At 39.2% G+C, this 26,815-nt stretch overlaps 1 protein-coding gene across 9 annotated transcripts in view; it reads left to right on the forward strand.

The window, feature by feature from the left end:
• Positions 1–23,078, forward strand: part of flrt2 (fibronectin leucine rich transmembrane protein 2) — a 69,034-nt gene extending 45,956 nt beyond the window's left edge. For 3 of the 9 annotated variants that reach the window (XM_088361714.1, XM_088361716.1, XM_088361715.1), the window contains 3 exons: positions 10,259–10,327; positions 10,395–10,607; positions 17,673–23,078. In XM_088361714.1, coding sequence (XP_088217840.1) covers positions 18,092–20,074 — 1,983 coding nt within the window. In that variant the 5' untranslated portion in view covers positions 10,259–10,327; positions 10,395–10,607; positions 17,673–18,091 and the 3' untranslated portion in view covers positions 20,075–23,078. Of the gene's footprint in view, positions 1–10,258; positions 10,328–10,383; positions 10,608–12,075; positions 13,862–15,642; positions 16,106–17,672 lie in introns of those variants that run through there. The other 6 variants (XM_088361717.1, XM_088361718.1, XM_088361722.1 and 3 more) reach the window with 4 other exon arrangements.
• Positions 23,079–26,815: the final 3,737 nt, after the last annotated feature.

Below are 26,815 nucleotides of genomic sequence, written 5' to 3' on the forward strand. Positions count from 1 at the left end.
TTTTTAATGATTTATTTAATCATAAAGGATAATTTTTGATTAAAATTCAAATATAAAATCAGATTTTTTTGTTTCCTCAGTACTTCATATTTTATTTCCATAAAATTATGTTCTCATAAATACACATATGCACACAGCGATTATTATAATGTGTATGAAAAAAGAAATGCTAATATAATAAAAAAATAATTTAAGAAAAAAAACATCTGCTAACATTTCGCATAGCTGGGCTTCCTGGTTTCAGAGGCTCTTGCCCCAGAATTATGGGGACTGCTTGATGAGTAGTTGCGTCGATTTGGAAGGTCCTTGGCGAGAGGCCTCGGCCACGACTGGAAGATGATCAGAGAGTAGAGTCATTAGAAATCCCTCATTCGCACTCTGCAGTGTAAACGGCCCAGCGGTCTCCATCTAAAGGAAGCCAGAGGAAAGATCACCTCTGTCGCTCTGAAATTGGAGCACGCACAGAGGAGGCTTGCTGCCAAAGCTGAGTTAAGGAAGGGGGGGGGGGGGGGGGGGTGAAGAGTTATGTGCTCCTATTTATTGACTTGCCCGCACAAGATCACTAAACTGTTTCAAGGGAGGCGGAATGAAGTTTTTCCCAGAAGCACCGCACACATTAAAGGGGTGACAATTTGCCTTCATAAAAGCTTGAACACACTATGGAGAGACAATTTCTATTGCAAATGTACTTAACCTCCTCATTATGGTTATTATTTTCCTCTTTTGGTTTGTCTCAATTAGCGGTAAGTTATCCTAGGACAGGATGTACCTGTATATGTCTCAAAAATTGATTGATTTATTTTTAATCCTGATAACATTTTTGCAGTGAATGGAGTAGGATTAAGATGTGTTCTTTTCCCATTAGTGGTCGATTTGATTTTAGATTTTAATCACTTTTGTTGGTATTTTTGTGTTTCAGTAAAGTAAACATGTGATATCCCAAAAAGTGTTTGTACAATTCTTGTACTGGCAGTATGAGATATTGTTGTCACGTGCTCAAAACTTTTTTTTTTTAATTTGAACCTTTTTTGTCCTTAGATGATAGATGAACCATATATATATATATATATATTTTTTTTGTCCTAGCTCTATTATGTTTAGAGTATAAAGTTTGACTCATATATACATATATATATATTTTTCTTCTTCAATGTGAGTTCATTTTATATATATATTTATCAAAATCAATTCAATTCGATGGCTCAAATTGATTTGAATTTTGATTCACTTTTATTTACCCTTTATTATCAATATGACTCGCAAAGAAGAGCGTCACAGGAGATTAATTAGATTTTTTTTTAACCCAACGCTTTTATATAGAGTATGTATACATACACATACAAAAACCTTAGACTGATTTTACCCAATCTCAACAATTACTTAACACACCTCGTAAATGCTTCAAAAAAATTCAAAATTACAAGAATTCTTAGGTACCAATGTCCTACTTTTCCAGAAGCGTGCTTTTATGTCGTTACATCTTTACCTTGTCCTCCTCCTGGTTTAACTATGCAGGTAAAGGGGATGTGGGCTGAGGCATATAGTCCTCCACCGCTCCATTACTCTCCTACATAATCTCTCCACCACTCTGTACTGTGTCATATTCAATAAGGCATGTCCACTTTGGAGCAATCCAAGCAAATGTGGAGGATTACATTGAAATCCCACTCGTAGCTAAATGGAAGGACATCACATCAGTGATTCTAAAGATATTCTACTTTCACCATATCAGTAGTTTTAAAGCCTCTCAGCCCAATTATAGAACATTAATGCAGGAGCATGAACGTTTGAAGTTACACTAATGATGATGTTGATGGCACTGCTCAGTGCCATCCTCGTTTATACAACAATTTTTGAAAGTCTTCATCTCATTAAATAAGAACTAGAGTTAAGTGCTTAGTTAAGGTACGACACAAACTGGGCTGTGTCTGTGATAGAAAGTTTTTATGCACTTAAGAAATGCAAAAGTGATTTAAATGCTGTAGCCGATCATTGTATGGCAAGAAAAAGCTTATTTATTCATAAAAACTATGCAAATCATCTCCCCCCTGGCATTTATTTTGGAAATACTGCAATGGCTGTATATTGTGTTAGCGATATTACAGCCAGAAACTAAAAAAAGATCCGAATCATGAAAATCAATATCAGAGTGGATTTTGATCATAAAAGTTTGTGCTGTATGAATTAATTAGCCACCTTTTCCAAAATGGTGTCATTTTGCTCCATTATTTTCCTCATGCCGAGAAGGACTAAAGGGATTTTTTTTCTTCTTAGATTCTTGACATCATTTTAGATGCTAATTCTATTTCGGCAAGTTTTGTTTCATGTCAATTGTACTCTTTGATTACCGTATTTTCCGCACTATAAGGCGCACCTCCAAACCTCCAATTTTCTCCAAAGCCGACAGTGCGCCTTATAATCTGGGGCGCCTTATATATGGACCAATATGGATTCGTGGATGAGGACTAATTTATTAAAGTAAGCTTTACGTGTTTATTTTGTGTGTTGTGTGATATTAGCGTTTGAGCAACGTTGAGTTATTGATATATTATTGTTTTCACTATTTTGAGTGTTACTATATTGTGATTGCATTAATGTTTGAGCAACGTTATTTATTCTATGCACTTTATAATCCGGTGCGCTTTATAGTATATGAACAAAGTTTTAAAATGGGCCATTCATTGAAAGTGCGCCTTATAATCCGTAGCGCTTTATAGTGCGGAAAATACGGTACTATCAGTCCAGTGGAATTGATCAAATAACAGATAAATTCTGAAACTTGATGAAGTCTGTGTGTTTGTGTGTGTAGGGACAGAGGTGAAACTATGTATCTGAAAAGAAAATGATCTTATTGCTGGAACTCTGTGCAAAGCGCTTCTAGATATGAAGGCATCTTGACTTGAAGGCAAAGAGCAACTTCTACGTACACAGCAAAATCCTCCCGAGCGTGATGAACTCATGCTACAAGCTTTTAGTCTTTTCCAAGAATAATGATCTGTTTGAAGAAAATCATTTAACACCTACCTCCGTAGAGACCTGACTCTTTGGTGTAATTATGACACACACCATGAGCAATGCGTTTAGTCTCTGTAACGTGTGGGGGATGCATTTGCCGTAAACTGTACACACGATGTTTACTTGTTGGGATTGCTTCACCATTCACAACTGTGACTAATACAATCTATGATGATCATTATCTATCCCTGTGCACCCCCATCGTTATTATTCACCATATATACATCCCCAATTAATCTCTCATCCATCCGGAAAATGTTACATTTGCTACAGATGAGAAGCTTTTATTCCGAGATGACATTTAGTAAGCACCTCTTTCCATAATGCAATTCTGAGACGAGTAGTCTTCAAGCTTCACCAATCAATAGGTGAATTAAATAATGCATTGAATGTCTAGTTGTCGTAATTTATTTTGGGTGTTGCAACTACTGGGAATTATTGCCGATATTTTTCCCGCCTTTACCCGCACACACTTACTCCATTAAATTATTTACAGTTTTGTTCTGTGAAAAAGTCCAGGTGTTGACTTAACAATAATGCTTACCTTATCTTATCTTGAAGCATCCACTAAAATAATAATTAAGATAATAAAAGAAAAAAATACGGCCACCCCTTTGCCACCCTTGGTAAAATCTTTTAGAGTAGCCACTGCACAAATTATTATTTTTTTTTTGTTCTTTGAGATGTCGCTGTTTTTATCTTTTCCACATTAGCATTTTGAGCTATCACGACATCATCATTTTATTTTTGACTTTATAATATACATTTAAAACACCTCCCTTCCTTCTGACACTTTCCATGACGTTTACTCTGGTCAATCCCGCTTTGTCATGTGATCTTTTGTGCTGCATTCACTGACCCTTATCGCAGCTTGACAAACCTATTTGTTTTGTTTTTTTGTCATTGTGGGCCGGATCAGATGGTACCCTGTTTTAGATACAGGACACAGTAAGCCAGCCAAGGACAATCAACACAGTGACCTTACCTAGCAGGCATTTGAGAAACAAGCAGACCCTTAAAATCCCTTTAAAGTTTAAAACTGTTATTGTTAGACTTTAAAAATAGGTTGCATTATTTAACGTGAGATTTCGGAGGGTGGGGAGGTCAATTCCCTTTTCAGGTAAACGACAGCTGTAAATTCTAACAAAGAATTTCTCACATATTGTAGTCCAGTAAACCAAAGTACCCACTACAAGCTTTGCGATAACAATAAATAAGCGTATTGCCTTTCCGGGAGTGTCAACAATGACCAAAGACAAGGAAATAATAAGGTTCATAAAAGTCAAATTCATGGCAGAGCTGTTGTACCGAATGTTTACAGCCTAGTGAATGACACCTTTTATTTGCTGTCACCAATGTATTAAAAAGAAAAAAAAAAAAAAAGACACATTTGAAAACTGGCTCTTTAATCCCATGCATGCAAATAATGAGCAAACACGGCAAAGCACATCTATAAAGTGGTGACATTTAAGAGCCGGAGGGAGAAGCATTCAGATGGGGGTGACAACTTTGTGGTTTGGATCATGGAGGATCACAACAACCGTTCCCTAATAATATTGCTGCTAATTTACACATTTACTTAAATTCTTTACAGCTAAAATAACTCTTTGTAGGGCACAGAATCATCAGAATCATATTTATACTTTATTCTAAATATTTCCATGTATTCATAATGTTTTTATTTGTGCGTCTGGATTCCTTAATGATCTTCTTTCGATCTTCCGCCCGAATGTCTTGTGTTTTGGTAGCTCCGTTGATATGAGTCCAAAACAATGATGTGACTAATATCAGAGACCTTCAACCATCATCATCTTGCTTAGGCTGAATCAGACTTTGGTCTGAGTCACTCTGATAATGTTACCATGACAATGTTATCTGTGCAGTACATATCTGAATGTTGTTGTTGCCAAAAGTTTACTAAATTGGATAAGTTGTGTATATATCTTGGTTTTGAGACTACTATGTTGATAATTGTGCTTTATATTTTTGTTTGTGCCTGTTTCTTGGTATTTTTCCTACTGGTTGCTCCGTAGCCTGTTTTTATTTACCTCTATATACCGTATTTTCCGCACTATAAGGCACACCGGATTATAAGGCGCACCTTCTATGAATGGCCAATTTTAAAACTTTGTCCATATATAAGATATATACATTTGGCCCGCGGGCCGGACTTTTGACACGCCTGCTGTAGTGGTTCAATATTGGTCCATATATAAGACGCACCTGATTATAAGGTACACTGTTGGGTTTTGAGAAAATTGGAGCTTTTTAGGTGCGCCTTATAGTGCGGAAAATACGGTAAGTCAAATATTTGTAGACATGGCTGTGACTTAATCCAAACGATGGGTGTCTCAGTCACCATCTCTTTATCTGTTGATGATTCACTTTTAAACGTACCATGGTGCGTGTTTACAGCTGAAATAAAGCTCACCATTGATAAGAACAAGTTCTTCTTGTTAGCCTATCAGCAAAGTTGGACGTAAGCCAGCGCTGAAGTCTCAGGGGCGTATTTCTACACAACCCATCGCTATGACACGGGACTCGGTATACTGCGTCTCCAAACACACACATGGCAAGATAGTCTGGGAATGGAACATGTGTTAACACTCTCCTTTCAAGAGATACATTGAAGAGGACATTGAGCAATGTTTCATCTTGCATCTCTCTAGCGGCCAACCGATTGCAGGCGTCTAAAATGCTTCCATGTGCAGTCTGTGCATTCCGACAACGTCTCTTGAGGCATTTTCACGACTCCCCCTCAAAGATATCAAATACCCAAGGGACAGTAGATACTCATGAGAAATTCCCCCAATAGTTCTTTAGTTGCCATAACAGTTGAATAACAGGACCGGGGGAATTTTAGTCATTCCGGTTGCATTTTTTGTGCCCGCGATTGTTTTTCCGATGGTTATGCACCAAGGAGATGGAGTCAGGGTTTCTTTATGACAGTCGTAATCACCATCCCTGGCGGCTGCATAGGGACATCAGCTCCAATGGGCTGTTTCAGGGCACACCTCGCTGTCAAATAAAAGTGTCTGGATGAAGGTCGGCGGGAGAACAAAGAGGTTCTCTGTGTGGGGGGGAGGAAAAAAAAAAAACAGTCACTCTCAGAGGGGCGAGATACAAACCCGTCTGTTACAGTGTGTGCAATGTTCTGCCTCCAGTCTATTTGTTTAACCATCACACGTCAGTGTGGATGTCAGTTGAAAGCAGCATAACTGGCCCGTGCTCTGTTTTTTTTTTTGACAGTACCACATGCTCCATCCCAAGGTTGTGTCAAACAAGTCACTTGCTCTGACAAATGGTGTTTAGTGTCAAAATTACATACATCATGATTGCGTTTAATCAAAACCAGGACTACCACATCCTAAATAAGTGGGTAATGTATGGGGAGTTAACATCTGTTTTCAGGGTAGGATCAGGAAAGGGCATTCAGGATAACAAAACCGCAATATTAGACAAGGTTTTAGTTAACTGCAGCGAGACGGGAAGTATTAAACCTTATAGAGGCCCATCTGACTAAACTGATTTAGCATCCGATATTATATGAAGCAGTATTCAAAGAGCATGAAAGACAGCGAGAACTTGTTGAAGTTCAATGTCTCTGATGAAGATCAAGGCAGCCACCAAAAAAAGTTCCAATATTAATTACCGTTCGAGGAAATCCAAAGTGACAAATCCCTCAAAATGAAATCAATGTTGAATATATCTTAACTCATCCACTGCCAGGCCAATTAAATTTCCGTATTTTCCGGACTATAAGGCGCACTGGACTATAAGGCGCACCTTCAATGAATGAATTTTAAAACTGTGTCCTTATATAAGGCGCACCATTAATGCATCATGTTAGATTTTTGAATCCAAATCAAATCATTCTGCATTTTATCTTTTTTATTTCAACTTCAGATGCAACAAATTACTTTATAATCACAAAATAATGATCCATAGTCTTTTTGATTCATGAATCATAGTCTTCATCGGGCCACTTATGACACAATGCTTCGGGCCAGTTTAAATTTAAGATTTGGTCCATATATAAGGCCTTATAGTCCGGAAAATACGGTAGATCTTGGACATCTATAGCCATAAATAGCAATGGTTAAGTTAATTATGTACTTAATAATTATAATGCTTGTGTGTTGATTGCAAAACTATAAATGAAGAGCCCTAACTCCCCACCCATTAGTTTATTTCTGTCTTCCTGATGCTTCTTTCCCACTGTGCTGTGTTGACATGACAACCCAATCCAGCAGCTTGACAGGATATTCAAAATGTCACTTTGGTTACTATTCCTCGATTCTTCATATTGCACCCATTGGTGTCAAGTTCTCCCATTGTTTTAGAGATGTTATTCTGGGTACTGGGCCTTTATATAGAACTGATCAAGACCAACACGGTGACGCATTAATCTTATTGTGACATGGTATCAGACAGGTGCACTAGCTTGTTCCTATCGTGCAATTAATCTGCTTTGTGCCGAGTTAAGAGCAAAGATAGCGAGAGAAGAGGAATGAAAAAATAAAAGATCAGCAGCTTTTTACTTATTATCTAGTTTTTGGGAGCATGTGTGAAGTCATCTGTTCCTGAAGAAGAAAGATAGGTGAGGCATTAACCACTATTTGTTGCTTTGCAAAATTTGTGCAGCATAAATTGAGCCTTAATTTCTACAAAAAAATAGTGAAGAAGCTTGAAAGGTTGAGCCTAATTTTTGAAAATGCTGTCTGCTTTTGTTGTTTGGATTCTTTTTGGTTATGTGTCAAGTTTGTCGTGTTTTTGTGATTCAGGCTTTGTCGTATTTGTTTTTTGTTGTTGTTTTTTTTCACCTGTGCTCATCAACCTGATCCCATACTCTAGTTCTCTTCACCTGTTTCTTTTGGTCGGTTCATTGTGTTTGCTGCTTCATGTCTTGTGCTCAGTTTTGTTACTTTGAACTTTTACTTTGAATTGTGAATGCACTTGTGCATTAGCTGCTTGCATAGGCGTACCAAAAATGAATTTTGAACAACAACAATGCACAATTCTAGAATTAAAACACTTACTATAGCTGAGCGTTTTGAGTTTCAGCCAGATTTTGACTTCAGGACTGTTAATTTGAAGTTTTATTGACATAAAAATAGTTTTTTTTTCTATAATAACACATTTATTTGATTTTTACTTGATGTTTATTTATTTATTATTTTATTTTCATTTATTATAATACATTTATTTTAGAATTATTATAATTATAATCAGTTGTGTATTTATGTGGCACCCCGGAGAACCAGATGAAGCAGTTTGCTTAATCATAAAACTTCTGACTGCAAGCAATATTTTAGTCAGATTAGTTTCTTTTAATATTGTGACATGCCACACAAGTGTTAAACAAGGATGACTGCTTATATTTAAAAATAATATCTTAGGAGGCACGAGATGGTGTTTTTCAATAAACACTTCACATTTCTGTACATCTCAAAGTGCCTACTTGATTCCCAAGTCGGAAGAACTTTTTGATTTTTGAACCTCTTCTCTGTATTAAATACAAAATACCTCTAAAAAGAAAGAAAAACAATGCCATCTGCAGGACCAATCCCCTAATGCAGAGTCATGCCTAGCGTCCAGGGGGAAGATAATAGCCATATGTGATTCGTTTACAAAAGTGCTTTTGAATGAATCTGCGCACGGTTGCAGACGTCTGGTTTGGGCCTCGTGCCACCTGATCATGACAGAAAACGCCGACTTGTGCTCTTCTGGGAGATGAGCATTGAAAAGGGATGCTATTTCAATCGATTTGCTTTTACATTGTCGCTCACACCGAAGTCATCCCCTTGACTCCCCTTCTTGTCCTCCTACACTCTTTGTTCTTCCTCCTCCTCACAAGATTGGAGACAAGGCGGTTTTGAGTCATCAGAGGCACCCCGAGAGGAGCGTTAATTCTCACACAGCCTGAGGATGTTTTGTCAGGCTGTATCCAAATTGAGACGATGTGCTGGGGTATTAGGTGGAAAACAAAAAGTGTGTGTGGTGGGTTTAAGTCCACCATGATGACCAGATGGAACCGCAGATTGTTGCGAGAGGGCTAACTGCCTCAGTAAAACCATATGGGTCATAAGTGTCATTTACAGAACTTTGTTTTTGTTTTCATCCTCATCGTAAGCAGGACTGGAGGATCCTGTAAAAAAAAAGTTAAAAAGTCGAAAATCCGTGTCCGCAGGGCATTCCGTTTCACGAGGAGTTAAATTTCGACGTGTGAGCGCAATTCCAAACGAGCTAACGTACGCAACGCCAAGTTTTAATACCACAAAGCATTAAGTTACAGAAAACTTGCCAGGGTTAATACTGCGGAGCTGATTGTGACTCGAAGAAATAACAAAAGAAATCACCATGATGATGATGATGAATTAACGACAGGAAAGAAACCAAAGCCTGAGATCAGACGTTTGAATTATGACACCCCAAAAAAGAAAAGACAAGTAGTGCCATCAGCAGAAAAAAAGATTAAACATTATAGCTTAGCCGTGTCGGAAAGATTCATTGTATTCGTAGCTGTCTGTTGGGAGGCGCTTTCACCTGGTTGCTGATGTAATATGGATTTATCCGACTTCCTGTCTCATCTCGCAACACGGGATTTTTCAATCTAAGCGTCAACGTGGGGACTTAGATAGGTGGAACGTACCGCTAGATGTTGCTACTGCTGAGAAACCCGAAAGCTGAAACGCTGTTTGAATAAAATATAATAAAATGAATAACCTCAGCAGTCTGTAATGGATAATCCAACCACAGGCATGATGATATTGACTACAAGAAATGCTAAATGCAAGACTCGGAATTAAAAGTAAACATGGGAATTTAAATCGCATTCTTTGCACCATCATTTGCAATTTTTGCTAATGGAGCAATTAATAAGCCTCTCGAGTCATGTGAGTATAAACTGCTATGAGCGTTTCGCCTCTCAGAACTAATTTGAAATCATGCAATAATAAATCAACAGTGAGGAGAAGGTGTCAGAAGAGAAAAGGTTGAAGGGGCTGCGGGGAATTTTGTTTTTCGGGCCTCGGTTAATTAGTTGGAAGGGGGAAAGCTGATGATAAACATAGATTGGTGTTCTAAGAACAGGCAGCTGTCTGTAGCTTTAAAGCGTGATGACATCACACAGAACTTTGCACCGTTGTCATATTTGTGATTCTTATCTTTTTTTTTTTTATTTGATTGGAAAAAAAACATCTTCGACCACAGCACCTTTTGTTTTGTCATTTTGTTTTTCCAGTCCTAACCTCATTTCACCCTTATGAACATCTGAGCCTTCTCCAACGCGAATTGAGTCCGATAAATGCAAGTGAGTCAAAGTCTACGTTTATTCAGCTTCTGAGTGAAATGACTCATAGATTACAGTTTTTGTACAGTGAAGCCTGGAAGGCAGCAGTCGCCCTTCCACCCACCCAGAAGACTTCCTCTTTACTCCAGTCAGGAGAGGAAATTGAGCCCAGATGTGACTTCAAACAAAAGAAAAGCTAAGGGGATAGGAGGTGGAATCAGGCCTGTCTTTCTCGTGACCCAAAGACCTGCTCCTTCCTGGCATCTGTCTATTTACCTCCTCCTCATCTAGATCGTCTATTGTGAGTTTCAGTCCATCCTGGCTTTTCAATAACATCATGTATCATTCTGTACTTTCACCAAATAAGGAACAAGAGTCTCATTTTTCATTCTTTTGCGTTTTTCTTATGGTTGGTCCGCTAAATATAGGTAAAATGACGACATTCCACCTAAGCGCCGTGATTAGACGTTTGAAAAATGTCGAGCCATTAAGCATCATCCGAAATGAAAAAGAGGCTAAATGAAAAATGAGGTCTTTCCGTTCTTAAATTGCACTTTAGTCTTCACAATACTCTTTGGGGATTTTTTTTGTTTCCAGGTGTTGCACAATATTTGAAAATTCCTGTCTTGTTTTACACCAGTTGTTCTGACAGTGTCGCCACTCAGACCCAGAATAGGCTCATAAATCTTTTTATAGCGTCGGAAATGGAGCTCTTTTTCATTCAGGTAGTCAAAACAGACTTTTATTATGAGTCTTTCAGTATTTGCATTTTTCAGTATCCAGATTGTGAGCCTTCCTTTTGTAATGAAAATTACTACCCTCTCTGCTTAAAATAATGAACGTAGCTGCACCACAGTCTCCGGGATGTGGTACTTCATGCTGATTGCAGTGATTACAAATGTATTATGCACATTTGGAATATACATAAAAAAAAAAAAGTCTGCTACAAACTTAAAATATATTTTTTCTGGAACTTTATTTCACTAAAATCTTCACAATTCAAAATCCGTCTTCATTCTAAGAATAAGACCACCTTTACTTAAGACAGTTTGCATTTAGATAAACGTCTTTAAATATGCCGTTAAAATCAATTTTAAAATGGCAGGAAAGTATCAAAATCTTTTGGGGGTGGACAAAGAGGGCCACAACTAGCTCTGCCCATCCGCATTTACATGAAATTCCTGTAATTAGTTTGCTTGAGAAGATGACTAGACAGCTGAAAGTTATGGTTATTGCCCCTTGAGGTCATATTACCGTATTTTCCGCATTATAAGGCGCACCGGATTATAAGACGCACCTTCAATGAATGGCCCATTTTAAAACTTTGTCCATATATAAGATATATACATTTGGCCTGCGGGCCGGACTTTGGACACGCCTGCTGTAGTGGCTCAATATTGATCCATATATAAGGCACACCTGATTATAAGGCGCACTTTTGAGAACATTGGAGGTTTTTAGGTGCGCCTTATAGTGCGGAAAATACGGTAATATTAAATTGAAAGATTTCCTTTTTAAATTGGGCAATGCCTCAGCATTCAAATGACCCGTCTGTCGATGGATCAGTTGAGGTTTATTTTGTTTGCTGGGATGTAAAACCAAATGGCCAATGTATCCGTGTTGCCTGACAATTACTGCATGTGTTGCTAAGTAGCCAGCCAGATTATGTAATAAATCTTAGCAAGACAAGGAAGACTTTAGCACCTCACGTCAAAAATGCCAGTCATCCACAATCGTCTCTTCCTGTCCCCCATTTTAAGCCATTTCAGCTCCATTGGCTTTTTCTCCAAAACTACCACACCAACACCTCCCCCTGTGTGTTTCCCATCCCTCACCCCTCCTGCTACAGAACGACAGGGGCTTGCTTGTTGTCAAGACTTTTTACAGGCTGGCTTCAACATAGAGCAGAATTCTGCCAGGAATTTATCTTGCATTATAACTCACAGGCTGCCTTGACTATCATTCCATGCAATGACCCAGATTCAGCCTTCAGAATGGCCTAAAACTGCATCACGACTGGTTAGTAAAAAATTCTACAAAATTGCAGTTTTAGCTTTTTTTTACTATTTGGAAAAAGGCCATCAGTTGACAGAGTAGTGAATTCTGGCAATTGTCCGAATACTAAATGAAGCTTCAAATTTGCTTCATGAACCAGTTTTAATTTTTAAGAGTGCCATATAAATAATCAGTCTTCATGAGTAAAATCTAGTCTTCTGGGGAAACATGTGACATTAGATGCTTGAATAATGTTAATCGATGAGGGTAAACGTAATTACATCGCCTTAGAAATTAATGAACACATTGATCGACTTCAAGTGAAAAAAATATCCACACCCAAAGGCAATTTTGAATCCTCACTGCATGCATGTTTTAGGAATGTAGTTTGCAGTCCTGTCATGATTTCAGACAGTTAGCTCAGAAAAAAAAAAAAAGTCTTGCAGGGGTTTCTACTTTTCTTGTAACACTAATTTGGCTGGCACCTTTTGAAGTGCTTTGCAATGTCCAGATGTAAATGAAAGCAGAGAGGAATGTGATAAGCTAATGATGTCCCTCGGGAACTAATGAATTTAACCGAGGGATAAACATATCTGCATATCTAAAATGACTTTTCCCCCGCTTTTCTATGCTAACAGTTTGGAGCAGAGTAGATGGACGGCAGTAGTTTCATGTGTGTAGGCTTATTATGTATCTGGAGTTTTATCAAGGTGCAGAAGCATGCAGAGTAAATATGCCACGCCAAAGCTCTCCAGGCGCGGGAAAGAAAGGGAATTTCCAATGAAATTACATATTGACTTAAAAAAAAATGTTTGTGGTTCTCACACGTCCTTAAAAACAACTGAATAATTAAGAATGCTGTCAAAAATCTCCTTATAATTTAAATGTAACCATTTTCAGGAATATATGATATAATTGTGTTAGTTATCCAAAATAAAAAATGGCGTCCATTTTATTCACAAAGAAACTCAACTGCAAACATGTCCATCAAGGAAAAAATAAAAATAGTCCGTTTCCTCTAAATTTATGCTATCAATAATTCATGCAGGCATGCGGGAGCTTCTTTTTGTGAAGGAATTGAATTTAGCTTGACAGCTGGAATTAAACATGATACACAGAGACTGACCTAAATAGAAAAATTAATATAAACACCAGGAAAAAAAAAATCATGTGTTAATTAAATATGATTTAAGAGAGGAAGGAATTTGTACACTTGAAGAGTCAGGGAAAGTCATCTGGATCTATTTTCGTACTCACAACTGTCAAACTCTGCATGAAATGGCGCTCCATTAACTTTTTAGACACAGGTCACGTCATTTAGAAGTGGCGCACAAAAATTCCAAGGTGAATAGCATTAAAATGACACCGCTGTATATGTTTACACTCGTCAGATGAAGCCATTACATATTTGCTCGGCATAACTGAGCGGCTTTTACAGACTGTTCAACAACACAATGTGATGCCTTGAAATGTTTAGACAAGTGTGTTTCCCTTTTGTAAATCGCCCCCACACGGGGGTGACCCCTGAGGATTTGAAAGAGATTAAAAGATGCCTTGTTGTGTGTGTATGTGTGTATATAAACAAAAGCTGTGTTCTGCATTCTTTTGAATTGTGGAAGACACTGACATTGTTGTAGTCACTCGATTGACTTTTGCGTAAGATTTAATTCGTACTCTGTTTTAAAATTCTTTGATTGACTGGCAGATGTTTTTGTGGATACACATTCTGGAAGCTGTGCACAGTTTTTGAATTTTGTTCAAGCATGGCTGAATTTGTTAGGCGGGAGAATTAATTCCTCATTAAAAAAAAAAAAAATTGAAATGTTGTATTATGAATAATGGGGCGACCTAGCTGATTTTAAAATGCGTGAACTTAACTTTGAACTAATTAGTGTAGAAAATGAACTTTCCCAACATAAATGGGTCTGACTCAAGAGTTCAACATCTCCCTCAAGAGTTCACCGTTAACGTCACGAACGTAGACGAGAACATCGATAATAACACGGGCACCAAAACGTTTACCCTAGTTGACGTCACAGATGTGATGGAAGACCGTAGAAGATGTTTTTCATGTACTGTCCATGAACTTACTCTGAACTTAATGCACAAGTTAATTTCTCTTCCACCAAAGATGATGAATGGCTGAATGGCGCGCACACACAAGCCACACATGCCCTCAAGTTGACTTTACCACTTTTGGCTGAAAGATTACACGTTGCTTCGTTTACGTTCCGCTTGAAAAACATGAACGTTTTCTCAATGCTTTTATTTAGACAATGGAGTAAATATGAAAAAATGGATGAGTATTGTCTTAAATCTGGAATGTAAGAACCTAGATAAGCATATAAAAGCATGTTTTCACATAATTTTGTAATACCTACACTGCTTTTTTTCAAGGTTTGACATTTTTGGGTATTGACAACATTATAAAGTTTGAAAACCAAATATTTTTGAGTTTACGCTGCACACTCTGGCGGAGCTAAGGGGGGGCCACGGGGGGCACTGGCTCACCTTAAAATTGACTAAACAATTGACTAATAAAACGTCAATGTTTTCTGAAGATTTTTTTTATGGGTAAGTAAATATATATTTGGGCGAATTAATGAAAGGGCAACTCAAAGCGCAGTCCGCAAGACAGCTTTGGTCACCACATGAATAAAAAATTCTAGTGGCTGTACACAGGGCCAAAAGCATTTGTGCCTTCTAAACTGCGGACCAGTAGCTCTCCCTCAGTTCATCAGATCAGTATTGAGCTTTTCCGACACTTTAGATCCTCTGTATTTCTTAATAGTCCAATGTGGAAGTCAGCCAAAGCTAATGTGAGCTTGTTTAACAAGTTGTAGTGGCATTGAGAATAAGACTCAAAGTGTTGAGGGAATATAATATTTTTGTAAACCCCGTGTCTCTCTCATGTCAGGGATAGCTCGATCAGGCTCTCAAGTTGACAAATTAATTTTTGATTTATGCAATAAATCAATGTCTTAAATCGGAAGTATGTTTATACAGAATGAGGCATGCATGGCAGTGAAGATATAAGATTGACTACCCTGAGAAAGTTTGGAAAATCTTATTTGCAGGATAAATTGATCTAAAGAAAAGCCATGAAGAGGATTTTGTGTTAGAAACGTCAATTAAATTGCGCGTCATGGTTTGCGCCAAATGTACTAGTTGAGAGATAAACTATTTTCTGCAGTGTGAGGGCAGAAGGGAGGTGGCTCGGTTATTATGGGGCTGCTAGGGGATATGCATTCTTTATTCTGAGGAGGGGAGGGACGGACGGAGAGAGAGAGAGGGCGGGGGGAGATAGAGTGAGCGGGGGAGAGAGAGGAGAGAGAGGCGCAAAGAGCGCACACGTCGCACTATCAACTGGATCCATCTAAGAAAACAACTACGGGGAAGTCTTGAGCGAGAGAAGTGGAAGTTGATCCCCACTAAAAGAGAGCACAGCCAGCTGTCATGGCCCGTGACAAACCAGGCGGCGGGCACTTCCACGAGTGCGTCCTCGCAGTTTTGCTTGAGTGGACGGGGAGCAGTGGGAGATGCGATCGTCGCCCTGCGTTTTGCCGTCCTCGTTCTGTGTCGCCGGTGAATTAAAGCAGCTGGAAACACACAGCAGAAAAGTCAGGATAGAGGTGGTGACGTAAAATATGCGGCTTCGACGCTCGATCGGATCATCCTGGCTCCGGTGGCACCAGACGGACCTTTACGCATGATCATTCTGCAGGACTGCATGAAGGATACTGTGACGGGGGAGAAAAGTTGAATGCAGAAGCGGCTTGGGGGACGGATAGCGACTCGGCAAAGGTACCGTTGTTATCATTACGATAAGAAAAATCGATTATTTAAAAATGGAACTTATTGTGCTTAAAACGTACTTATAAGGGAAAATAAATTGCCTTTGGATCTCCAAACAAAATGTACATCGTCTTATATAATTGATTTAAATGAATTGTCGGAGTGAAAAATCGGAAAGCGCACCAGTCCAAAACGTTCTACCCATGAAGATTTTCACTCTCTATGCACCTCACGCCTTTCAACTGCTCTTCGAAATATTCCATCCGAATGAACACCACTCACTGGGCAACCTTTGAAGTATGCCTGATCCGCCTCTTATCGCCTCTTAAATACCTTCACCGTTTTCAACTTTTAATTGCGTTTCTCCCCGTAAATCCACTTCTAATCCGATTGTCCTGACCACGTATCAGAGCGTTCATCTGGAGGTGGGAATATGTGCTTACTAGCCTGGAAATTTAATAAGAGAGGGATAGAAACCTGATGGGAGGGAGGAATATTTATTTTTGGGGGGAGGGAAGAAAAATACATCCATTTATCTATCAAACTTCTGTTTTTTAGTAACTTTTTTTATGATTGCTGTAATAACATGGATGAAATTGCCTCGGCCGTTTTATCGCTGACCGTGGTTGCTTACTCTCCCCGCTGCTTATTTGATTAAATGTTGCAATCTCCAAACGTAGATCACAGATGGATGTCTAAGGATTGTTTCTACATGCATCTCAACAGAATCATTTCCACTTCATCGAGCAGTAAGGTTTCCTACCATGCTTAAAATAATCAATAATATAATTATTTAATATCAGGTAGCCAGTTTGGAGATTCTCAAATGCAAAATCGTGGATGGCCATTCACGTTCTTAACATTCATAGTTCTCTTAATTATGTGTTATCCATCAATGACTCCGGGTGGAGCCTCACTGAAGCTGAAAGCAACCGATGACAACCAGAATCTTTCAATCATATATGGGGGGAATGTTTGATGGGTCATAAAACTTAGAATAATGGATCCGTGTTCCTCAGTGATGCAGTGGCCTTGTGCTTGACTCGAAACCTCTCTTGTGAAAAATAGTCCGTATTGATCATTTATTGCATGGTGGACGTTCTAAATTATTTCACAATCCTTTTCCATTTAACAACTTGTGTATGTCAACGGAGATGTGTGCATGTGTGTTCCTCATTGCTGTGGGAGTAAAAAAAGGCAGCACTTGTTTTTATGTCCGTATTTTGGTTTTCAAACTAAGCAGCGATGATCTTTCTGCTAAAACTCTGCAAATCCAAACGTGTGTGTCTGTGTTCCCTCAGAGTGCGAAAGGACAAAACCCTCCTTTATGTTTGTGATACCGGATATGCAAGAGCTGTTCTGAATATTTATCTGATGGTTCTTTATCAATCGCACATCGCATAAATTGACACCGAGATGAACAATGATTGTGTTCTATATCACTGAAAGTCAGTTTGAAAGAATATTCTTGTGTGTGTGAGTGAGGAAGAACTGGATGTGGTTTTGCTGTGGGGGGTTGGGGTGGGGAGTGACCAGGCCACCCTGAAAATACTAGCGTTTCTTTGTTTTCCCACAGGTCTCTGGTTCCAAATGTCACCCTCCTCGGACTCTACCCCAGTCGGGGAACAGCAGCAGTGTGTGACGGACAGGCCAATGGAGCCTGCGGTGATTCTCTGCCGCGTGGCTTCAAACGGGACCTGGATGAGCTCTGCATGGTGCAACCTGTGAAGAGTCGTGCTGTGGTGTGACGTCTCAGTATGGATGGAGTCAGTCAAAGGACCGGCCACCGCTAATGAGACCACAGCTCTTCATCGGAGGACTCGCGTGTTCAGGATTACTCCCGAATTTTCCTGATCATTCCCCAGCAACCGATTAGCAGACTCTCCATGGTGGACTTTAATATTTGTTGGATTATTCTATTATTTATACGCCTTTTTTCTTTCTTTTAATCCCTCCCAGTTATTATAATTTTTTTTTTAATTATTATTTTCAACTATGGAGTTTCTGACTGGACCCTGGAATAAGGATTGGACTTCATTCGTACAATTTTGGTTGACTGTAATTCTTAGCCTTCAAATGCAATTCAGCCCTGGTGCCTCTTGCCCAGAAGAGTGTCGTTGCGACAAATTATTTGTGTACTGCAACGAACGCAGCCTGACATCTGTGCCTCTTGGGATACAGGAGGGCTACAATGTACTTTACCTACATAACAACCAGATCAACAATGCTGGCTTTCCTTTGGAACTTCACAATCTGGCTTCTGTGGAGACTGTGTATCTCTATGGCAACCAGCTGGATGAGTTTCCCATCAATCTGCCCAAAAACACCAGAGTACTGCATCTCCAAGAGAACAATATTCAAACAATCTCCAGGGCAGCCCTAGCACAGTTGACTCGATTAGAGGAGTTGCACCTTGATGACAACTCCATCTCCACAGTGGGGGTGGAAGAAGGGGCCTTTAGGGAGGCACTAAGCCTCAAACTCCTCTTCCTCACCAAGAACCACTTAAGCAGCGTTCCCATCGGCCTCCCGGAGGACTTGAAGGAGCTACGTTTGGATGAGAATCGAATCGCTAACATCGCAGAGGAGGCCTTCCAGAATGTGACACGTCTACAGCGCCTCCTGCTGGACGGGAACCTGCTGACCGATGAGGGAATCGCGCCGGGCACCTTCCAGGAACTGGTTAATCTCCGAGAACTGGCGCTAGCCCGTAACTCGCTCACCTTCCCTCCTCCCCTTTTACCGAGTCAGTCGTTGGTCAAACTCAGCCTGCAGGAGAACCAGATAGACCAGATCCCGATAGCTGCGTTTGCGGACTTAAATAGACTGGAAAAGCTGGATATTTCCAGCAACCAACTTCAGACTCTTACCCAGGGTGTATTTGACAGCCTGTCAAGCTTAAGGCATCTCATTGTGCGAAATAACCCGTGGCGTTGTGACTGTGCAGTGAAATGGGTTGTGGTGTGGCTCAAGTCATTGCCTTCCTCCATAAACGCCCGAGGCTTCGTGTGTCAGAGTCCCGACTGGGTGCGCGGCATGGCGATCCGTGAACTCACGTTGGATATTATCGAATGCCCAGTCGATACCAACCAACCGCCGTGGCCCACACTTCGTTCTACACCTCCCCCTCCGCCCACTACCACCCCTCTCACCACCCTGATCTCCACACTGATAACCTCATCCATCCCCGACTACTTTGATTCGCCTTCTCCACCCGTTCCTCCAATCTATCACAATCCTCCCGGGCCTCTACCTCCTTACGAGGATCCCCTTCAGATTTCCTTCCATGTGGTTAACTCTTCGAACATAGAGGTGAGCTGGGCTTCTTATTTCACCGTCACGGCCTACAAAGTCACTTGGGTTAAACGGGGCCAAAGCCAAATAAATGAAGGGATGCAGGAACGGACTGTGAGCGGGGGACAACGGCGTATCAGCCTCACCAATTTGGAACCCCGGTCCGTGTACCGGATCTGTGTACACGTTTTGGACATCCATAACTCCTACAGGCCCGGGGAGGATACAATATGCTCCGAGGCCAGGACCAAGTCAGCCTTGCCGACTAAATCTCCTGGTTCAGGTCAAACTCCAAAGGAGAGTATTAATTCCACATTGTTAATGGCTGGCATCATAGGCGGAGCAGTACTGATCATCTTAATAACACTACTCAGCCTGTTTTGTTGGCACATGCACCGGAAGAGTCGGTCATCTTCGACCAAGTGGAAATACAACCGAGGTCGTAGAAAAGATGACTACTGCGAAGCCGGAACCAAGAAGGATAACTCCATTCTTGAAATGACTGAAACCAGTTTCCAGATAGTGGCGCTAAACAACGAGCAGCTGCTCAAAGGAGATTTCCGTATTCAGCCCATCTATACACCCAATGGAGGGATTGGATTTAGAGACTGTCACCTCAGTAACAATAGCTTAGCCTACTGCAAGAGCAGCAACGTACCGAGTACGGAGTTTTGCCACACGTAATGCCGTGGTAAAATATCGCAGTGGCGCACCCACAGACTCCAAAAAAAAAAAAAAATAACGATTGACAATATGTACAACACACACAGTTTGTGTAGACAATAACAGAAAAATATATCTAAAAAAAAAATATAGTGACATATAACTGTACAATATATTTCCAAGTTCTGTCTATGATGTAATTTATACTGTGGATAATAATGTGGGATTCTCTGCTATCTTTTTTATTCATAGGAAAAGGAGTCCCAAGTGTTTTTTTTTGGTTTGTTTTTGTTTTTGATAAACAGCAGGGTTTTCAAAGTTGTTAAAATGGTCAATACTGTACATGAACACGGATTTGTACAATCACGGCAACCTGGGTGTAGCTTCTGGCAAATTCTGTCAGCTTTGGAAAATGTTGGGCACTTTGAGGGCTGGGATACTTTGCTAACCACAGAAGCAAAAATAAAACAAAATTGCCTTTTTATGCTTACCCCTATGGAAACAATAGCGGCACTTGTGAGCGATTGTAGAAGAAGTGCGATTGGATTGTTTCCTATCAGAGAAATCCCAAAAGTGCTTTTAACTCTTAAAATCGTCTGTGCTCAATTTGTTTATTCTAACCCAGCCAAGATGAGCCTCGGTTAAGAGGCACTTTTTTGGAAAACTCTGAAATAGGATTTGTCATCTTCTGCACACTAAGCAACTTGATTAACATGAACATAAGCAACAAAGAATGATTACTCTCGATGCAGTGTATGAATGTGCTTAGACTCGAGAGAATGCCCCCCCCCACACCTTCATATCTTTCATATTGTTTTAGCAAGTGAGGCCACAAGGGGGCAGTTTCTTTCAGCATAGTGTGAAACTAAGGGCAGACAGGGAGAAGGGGGGGGGGGACTCACAGCTCACGACCATCCCCTCAAATTTCATAACCCAGATGATATTACTCTTTTCAGACAGCATTGTTATGTTATTGCTCATTGGGTTTTCTTCAATGACGTGGAATCATTTTAAACTAATTGTGTCTTCCGTGCTTTGTGGCGAAAATATGGATTTTCACCATTGTGGTTTGTCTGAGTGGGCTTTTCAATGTGATGAGTATTCCAAAGACAGCCCGTAATAATTTATTCATACATTTTGAAAATTAGCAAGTAACAACAATTGCACTTTTGCAATAAGTGCTCATTATTTTTAATTACGTTCCTGAAATCTTTTGTTTTGGACCTACGGATTTCATGGTGGGAGGAATGAATGTGTCTCACCCGCCATCTTCTACTTCCCTCCCTGTCCCTGTCCCAATATCTCAGATCCCAGCATGTGCTCAATTAAAGTAGTTTCCTTGCCCTTCAGCTCACGGACTGAGGCAGCAGCGCTTTGCATGCCATGTGCCAGCGAGAGGTCTTCATTATGCACTTCTTAAGAAGACTCTATTTGATTTGACATCATTTTATTTTGAGGGGGCCAAGCTTAAAGAGTTCCCACCCTCAACTCTTTCCTTATAATCCTCCCAAAAAAAGAAAATATGCACATTTTACTTTCACTCGGCTGCACCTAACTCACGCTGGGCATGTTAACTCTTTGTGAGGCCCCAAAAACTTCCCCCACTATTGAAAAAAAAAGACTCTATAGTTGATGTATTATAGTATTTGAAATCCAGCAATAGAGTAGCAAACTGCAACTGTCACAGCTCCATTATTAAATATTTAAAATCTCACTGAGTGCTTTTATGTATATTTCTCATTCAACCAAAGCAATTTCTTGCCTTGCATAAAATCAAGGGTGATCATTTTAATCAAGTCCAGAATCGAGTGCCATTATTATAAGCTAAAAAAAAATAGCACAATCCACACTTAAATTACCAATCTGATTATTTTGCTTTATTTTTCCCAATCTTCTGTGGTTATCAGAGCCTCTCCACTTTTATGTTGAACTTTTTCTACTAATATCAACATATCAGCGCACCCAGAAGACGTTACCAAGTGTTCCTGTGACCTACCCTGCTTTAACAATCGTAAAACAGCTGACAAAGCACTGAACCAACAAATTCATTGTGTGGTTTGCTCTACATGCTGCACCCACTCATCATAATATCCTGCACGTAAGCTTAAAGAACATTTCCATTTATTTTTTTTTCCATATGGTTTCTCCCACGGACATATTTGCCTTACCTTTTTATGCAGGATTGATGAATTAATTAAATATATATATACAGATGAGATTTAAGGAGACAGCAACAAGAATGCCCGAATGAAAGCACATTTACTCGGCCTTGGTGGTGACAATAACGGTGCCAATAGGAACAACGCCGCTAACACGCATACTCACACTCGCTAATGAGACTTTTCATCCACACTGCCAGACCTTTCAGCGCTACTACACGGTGTGGTTAATGATTCAACCAGGCTAGGGAAGCATTTTAGTGGTTGTTTTGCAGAAAGCGTTACTCCTCATTTAATTCACGGTTAAAGCAATTAACATAATGCTGAGACAAATGGAATTAAATGAAATGGAATGCAAATTGACTGCTAGTGTTGGTTTGTGTTGTTTTATTATTATTTTTTTTTTCCTGATTGATTGGGTGTTTTTTTTTTTTTTTTAACTACACTTCCTGTTGGCAAATCTTTCACTGCAGATATTTATCAGCAAGTAACACAAATTTGCATGTTGTACCTTCTTTAATTTTGTTCATTTGACGTTACAAATATATTTGATAGCAATCGTTCACCCAGTGGTTGTGATAGAAAGCATCTATGAAAATTGATTTTAGCTGCAAAAAAAATTACAGCGCATGTAAAATGGCGACACATTGATCACGTTAGAAAACCCACACAGAGATGTTTCTTCGGAACCAAAGTTAAGAATTTCTTTTCTCATCTTGAAATGTTGTTGTTCCATGTATGTGCCTTGAGGTTGAACTTACAATGTAAAGTCCTTGAAACCTTTAAATGTTTTTGCACAAACTGTACATACTTAAGTGAAGTTTTTTTGTTTTGTTTTTTTTAAATAAAAGAGCCATTGGATTTGAGCGCTCACTCCCATTTTATTCAGAGAACCATTCCCTATTAACATTTTGTATTCTGTGCCGGTGTCAGCCTACCTATGATGGGTCAGAGAATTAATTTCTCTTTTTTTTTTCTGTTGTAAGGGATGCTCAAGAAATATTAGTGTAGCCACCACAGCTTAGCACAAAGCTGGAGAAAATCCAGGCCACCCCAACATTGTACTCTTATGGCACAACTAAATCCGACAGTAAGCCTATTCCATTCTTCCTAAACTATATAAAAAAAAAAAAACAATACGAGCCCACTGAATCCCAGAAACAGGACGTTGCTATGATGCTCAAAATACAAAAAATGTCAAATGATCTGTTTTTATATATTTTTGTAAGCAAGTTACAAGAAACATAAAGACATGGCATTCTTGTCCCACCCTGATTTAGATGTTATTATTATTTTTCTTGGTCAGGTTTAAATTGTAAAACGAATTACAATAGATTTAATTCCATTCCATTTGTATTTCTAGAATATTTTCCCATTGACACCAATTGCCTACATATTTTCTTCTTTTACTATATATGCATTTTTAGGTAACATTTAAAAAAATATATATGTAAAAGGGTGTACGTAAATTAACTCAATTGTAAAAATAACATTTAGGGAATCCTCGGTTGGTCACAAATATTTTCAAGCTAATGTAAACATCTATGCTAATGCAGTAAGAAAGTCCAAATTGTTTGACATTCACATCAAATTCATCATACTACCGTATTGGCCCGAATATAAGACGACCCCGATTTTAAGACGACCCCCCTTTTTCAGTTTTATTTCAATGAAAAAAAACTCGTCTTATATTCGGGCCAATACGGTATCTTAATTTTCCCCAAATTTCAAGTGTAATCCCCCAGAGACATGCTCTCTTTTAATTGTGTGATGTTTAAATTGTCGCTGCACAATTTAGAGAGAATTGATCATGAGCTACACATCTGCTAGCACCACACATTAATGCCAGCACACTTTGTATCTTCCCTTTAATGAGCCTTCTATTTTATCTAAGCGAGAACGACATTGTTTTTCAGATCCCATCTCGCGTTACGTAATGAAATGTGATTTTTCTGCTTTTGAAATGTTCTATGAACAGGTGTCAGCTCAAAAATCAAACGATGCAATTCCATATTTTCAAACGTGGACGTCTGATAGACTAAATTGTGAAGTGGCTGCTTTAAAAGATTAACTCTGTTGTTCGTCACATTTTATAGCGGGCCGAGAAGCCTTTAATTATAGCGTGAACACAGGTGAGGCCGCTGCCGCTATTTTCACCGCTAGGCTAATGGATGTCACGACTAGGTCACCGCGGTTCTCTGTCCATTTGCTGCCAACGGCAAATGCCACGAACATTAAGTCAATCAAATCGGTATCACCTTGCTCTTAGCTTACATAAAAATGAAGAGAAGCTTTTTCCGTTTTATACACTTATGCAATATTTTGAAAGCCGGTATTCATGACAACAGTGATTTATAAACAATATGGCCTTCCAACCGTTTCTAGTCTGCAAAATTGTAGACTACAGGGCTTTGTTGTTTTTGCTTTTAATCATTTTTCAGTTTGTTTACCGCATTGCAACTGAATGTTTGAGTGACATGACTAATTACTGGCGCAGCAGTTCATGTTCGGGGATCGGTGTGAAACGGAGTTGCTTTGACAACAATGTTGTAAATAATTTACATGAAACAATTGAAAAAGCAGAACGAAATAGCTCTTTTTGTGTTGAATAATATATATTGATAGTTTGAACGCACTAGCCGCTGACTTACGAAATGTTCGCAAACTCATGTTTCGAAACTTTGCCCCCAAAACACTGTTTTCTTTTTTTTACAATGCATAAAAGTGAGTCGCCAGCTGTACTTAGTTTTAATTGGTAACAAAATGAGTTTTACACTGAGAGCTGTTGTGTTACCGCCTGAAAGATTTTCAGACCTATAAGGCATTTACAGGTGTTAACACAATCAAAAGAACAAATTGGTGCCACTTGAAATGATACTTTGTTTGGACTGCTTGATAATTACAAACAGCAAGTTGTTTTTCGGATGGTTTTTGTTTTTTCCAGAGAAGCTTTTATCCTGAGCATCGGTTTTACAGCGATGCAATCCAATAGCTCACCATTTTATACAACAAATTGATCATTAAATTGTCCTTCCAAATGCAATGTTTTTGTAAAGTACTTTAGATTGTACAGTATCCTCAAGTGAATTAATTTACTTGATTAAAAAATTGACTTACTCGTATGATATTAATTATAGGCAACAATCCAAAAGTATTTTCAGATGGATTCTCTCGATGTAATTCAATTTTTCCATGAAGTGTCTGCTGATGATTTATCAGTCTATAAAAATGTTTTTTTTTTAAGACAGAATTTCCATTGTAAGTCGTCAAAGATTTGAAAGGGAAGAAACATCATTTTATTTCATTTCCAATTGTTATTTCACAACAAGAATAAAGATTTTTCTTTTTATCAATTCATATTTTATCCAACACTTGGATGTATTTGGTCCAGATCGAAACAACGCTGCTTCATTGTCTTGGCTTACTTACCCAACAATGATTCCTGCTACTTAAAAACAGTTCTGTGAATTTTCAGAATGTTAAAATATTAATCTTACACAAAAGCAAGTCGGACGAGCTGTCTGGTCAATGTTTATGCATGTGCACTGAGATAAAGGCCTCTTAAAATAACTTTGCAATAAATCCACAGCTCTCGCTGTGAGGTAGTCTTGAAATATTTGTATTTGTGCCTCCTATCAGAGAAACTTGGAACAAATTACCTAAAAACTGACCGGATTAAAGTTTAACTTCCTGTCTCTGGACCTCCGAGAGCTTGGTCACACCACCATATGTTGAGCCAGTGGGTCAGAGGAGTCACCATTCCTGGTGGGACAGAGCAGCTGTGACCTTGAGACGAGACTCACCGCCTGGGTACGACCTATAATGAATGAAGATGGTGATGAATAGTGAAGGCAAGAAGGTGAAGCAGGTGACCAGGAATTGGCAGAAAATGGCTTCTTATGAGGAGTCACATCTGGTGCACCATCCAAAGACTCCTTGTAATGATCGTAACTTGAGCTCCTGCCTCCGAGGGTAAAAATATATATACTTTTAATATTTCATACAACATGGTGAGAAGGTCAAATAAGTCAGGTTTGTTTTATGTCGCAAAGAAGAACAATGTGAGTACGGTACATCATGGGTAGGCAACTCCGGTTCTCTCTTGCATGTTTTCTATGCCGCCATGTTTTGACATACCTCATTCAAATAATCAGGATTGAAATCCAGTTTTTGCAGACCTTGCTAATTATCTGACCATTCGATTGAAAATGAAGAAATAGAAAACACCGGTCCATCTTCTTTGTTATGCAATGTTACCTTCATTATTTCAGCTATCCTTGGATATTTTCGGCAAAGGCTATCCAGAGGAGTAAAAAGTGCAGACGATTAAAGAGCCCTCGAATGTTTTGCTGTTCTTACTGTCTGGGTTGTTCGTGTGCTGCCTTGTTTTATTTTTATTTCTTCTGAAGAGCTGTGAATGCTCTACTTTGCCATATAAGGGGAGAAGGAGTTGAATTTCTGTAACCGCAGAAATGCAAGGCGTCGATCGTGATTGTTGGTAGTCAGCGTCAATTTTTAGGGGATATAAACCCTTCAAATAAAAGAAGCCCAGAGAACTAGTTAAAATTCACATCACTTAAATATCTCATTGATATTCTATGTC

The sequence above is a fragment of the Syngnathus floridae genome, chromosome 19 (assembly GCF_059516105.1).
Source record: "Syngnathus floridae isolate MCC-2025c chromosome 19, RoL_Sflo_1.0, whole genome shotgun sequence".
Lineage (NCBI taxonomy): Eukaryota > Metazoa > Chordata > Actinopteri > Syngnathiformes > Syngnathidae > Syngnathus > Syngnathus floridae.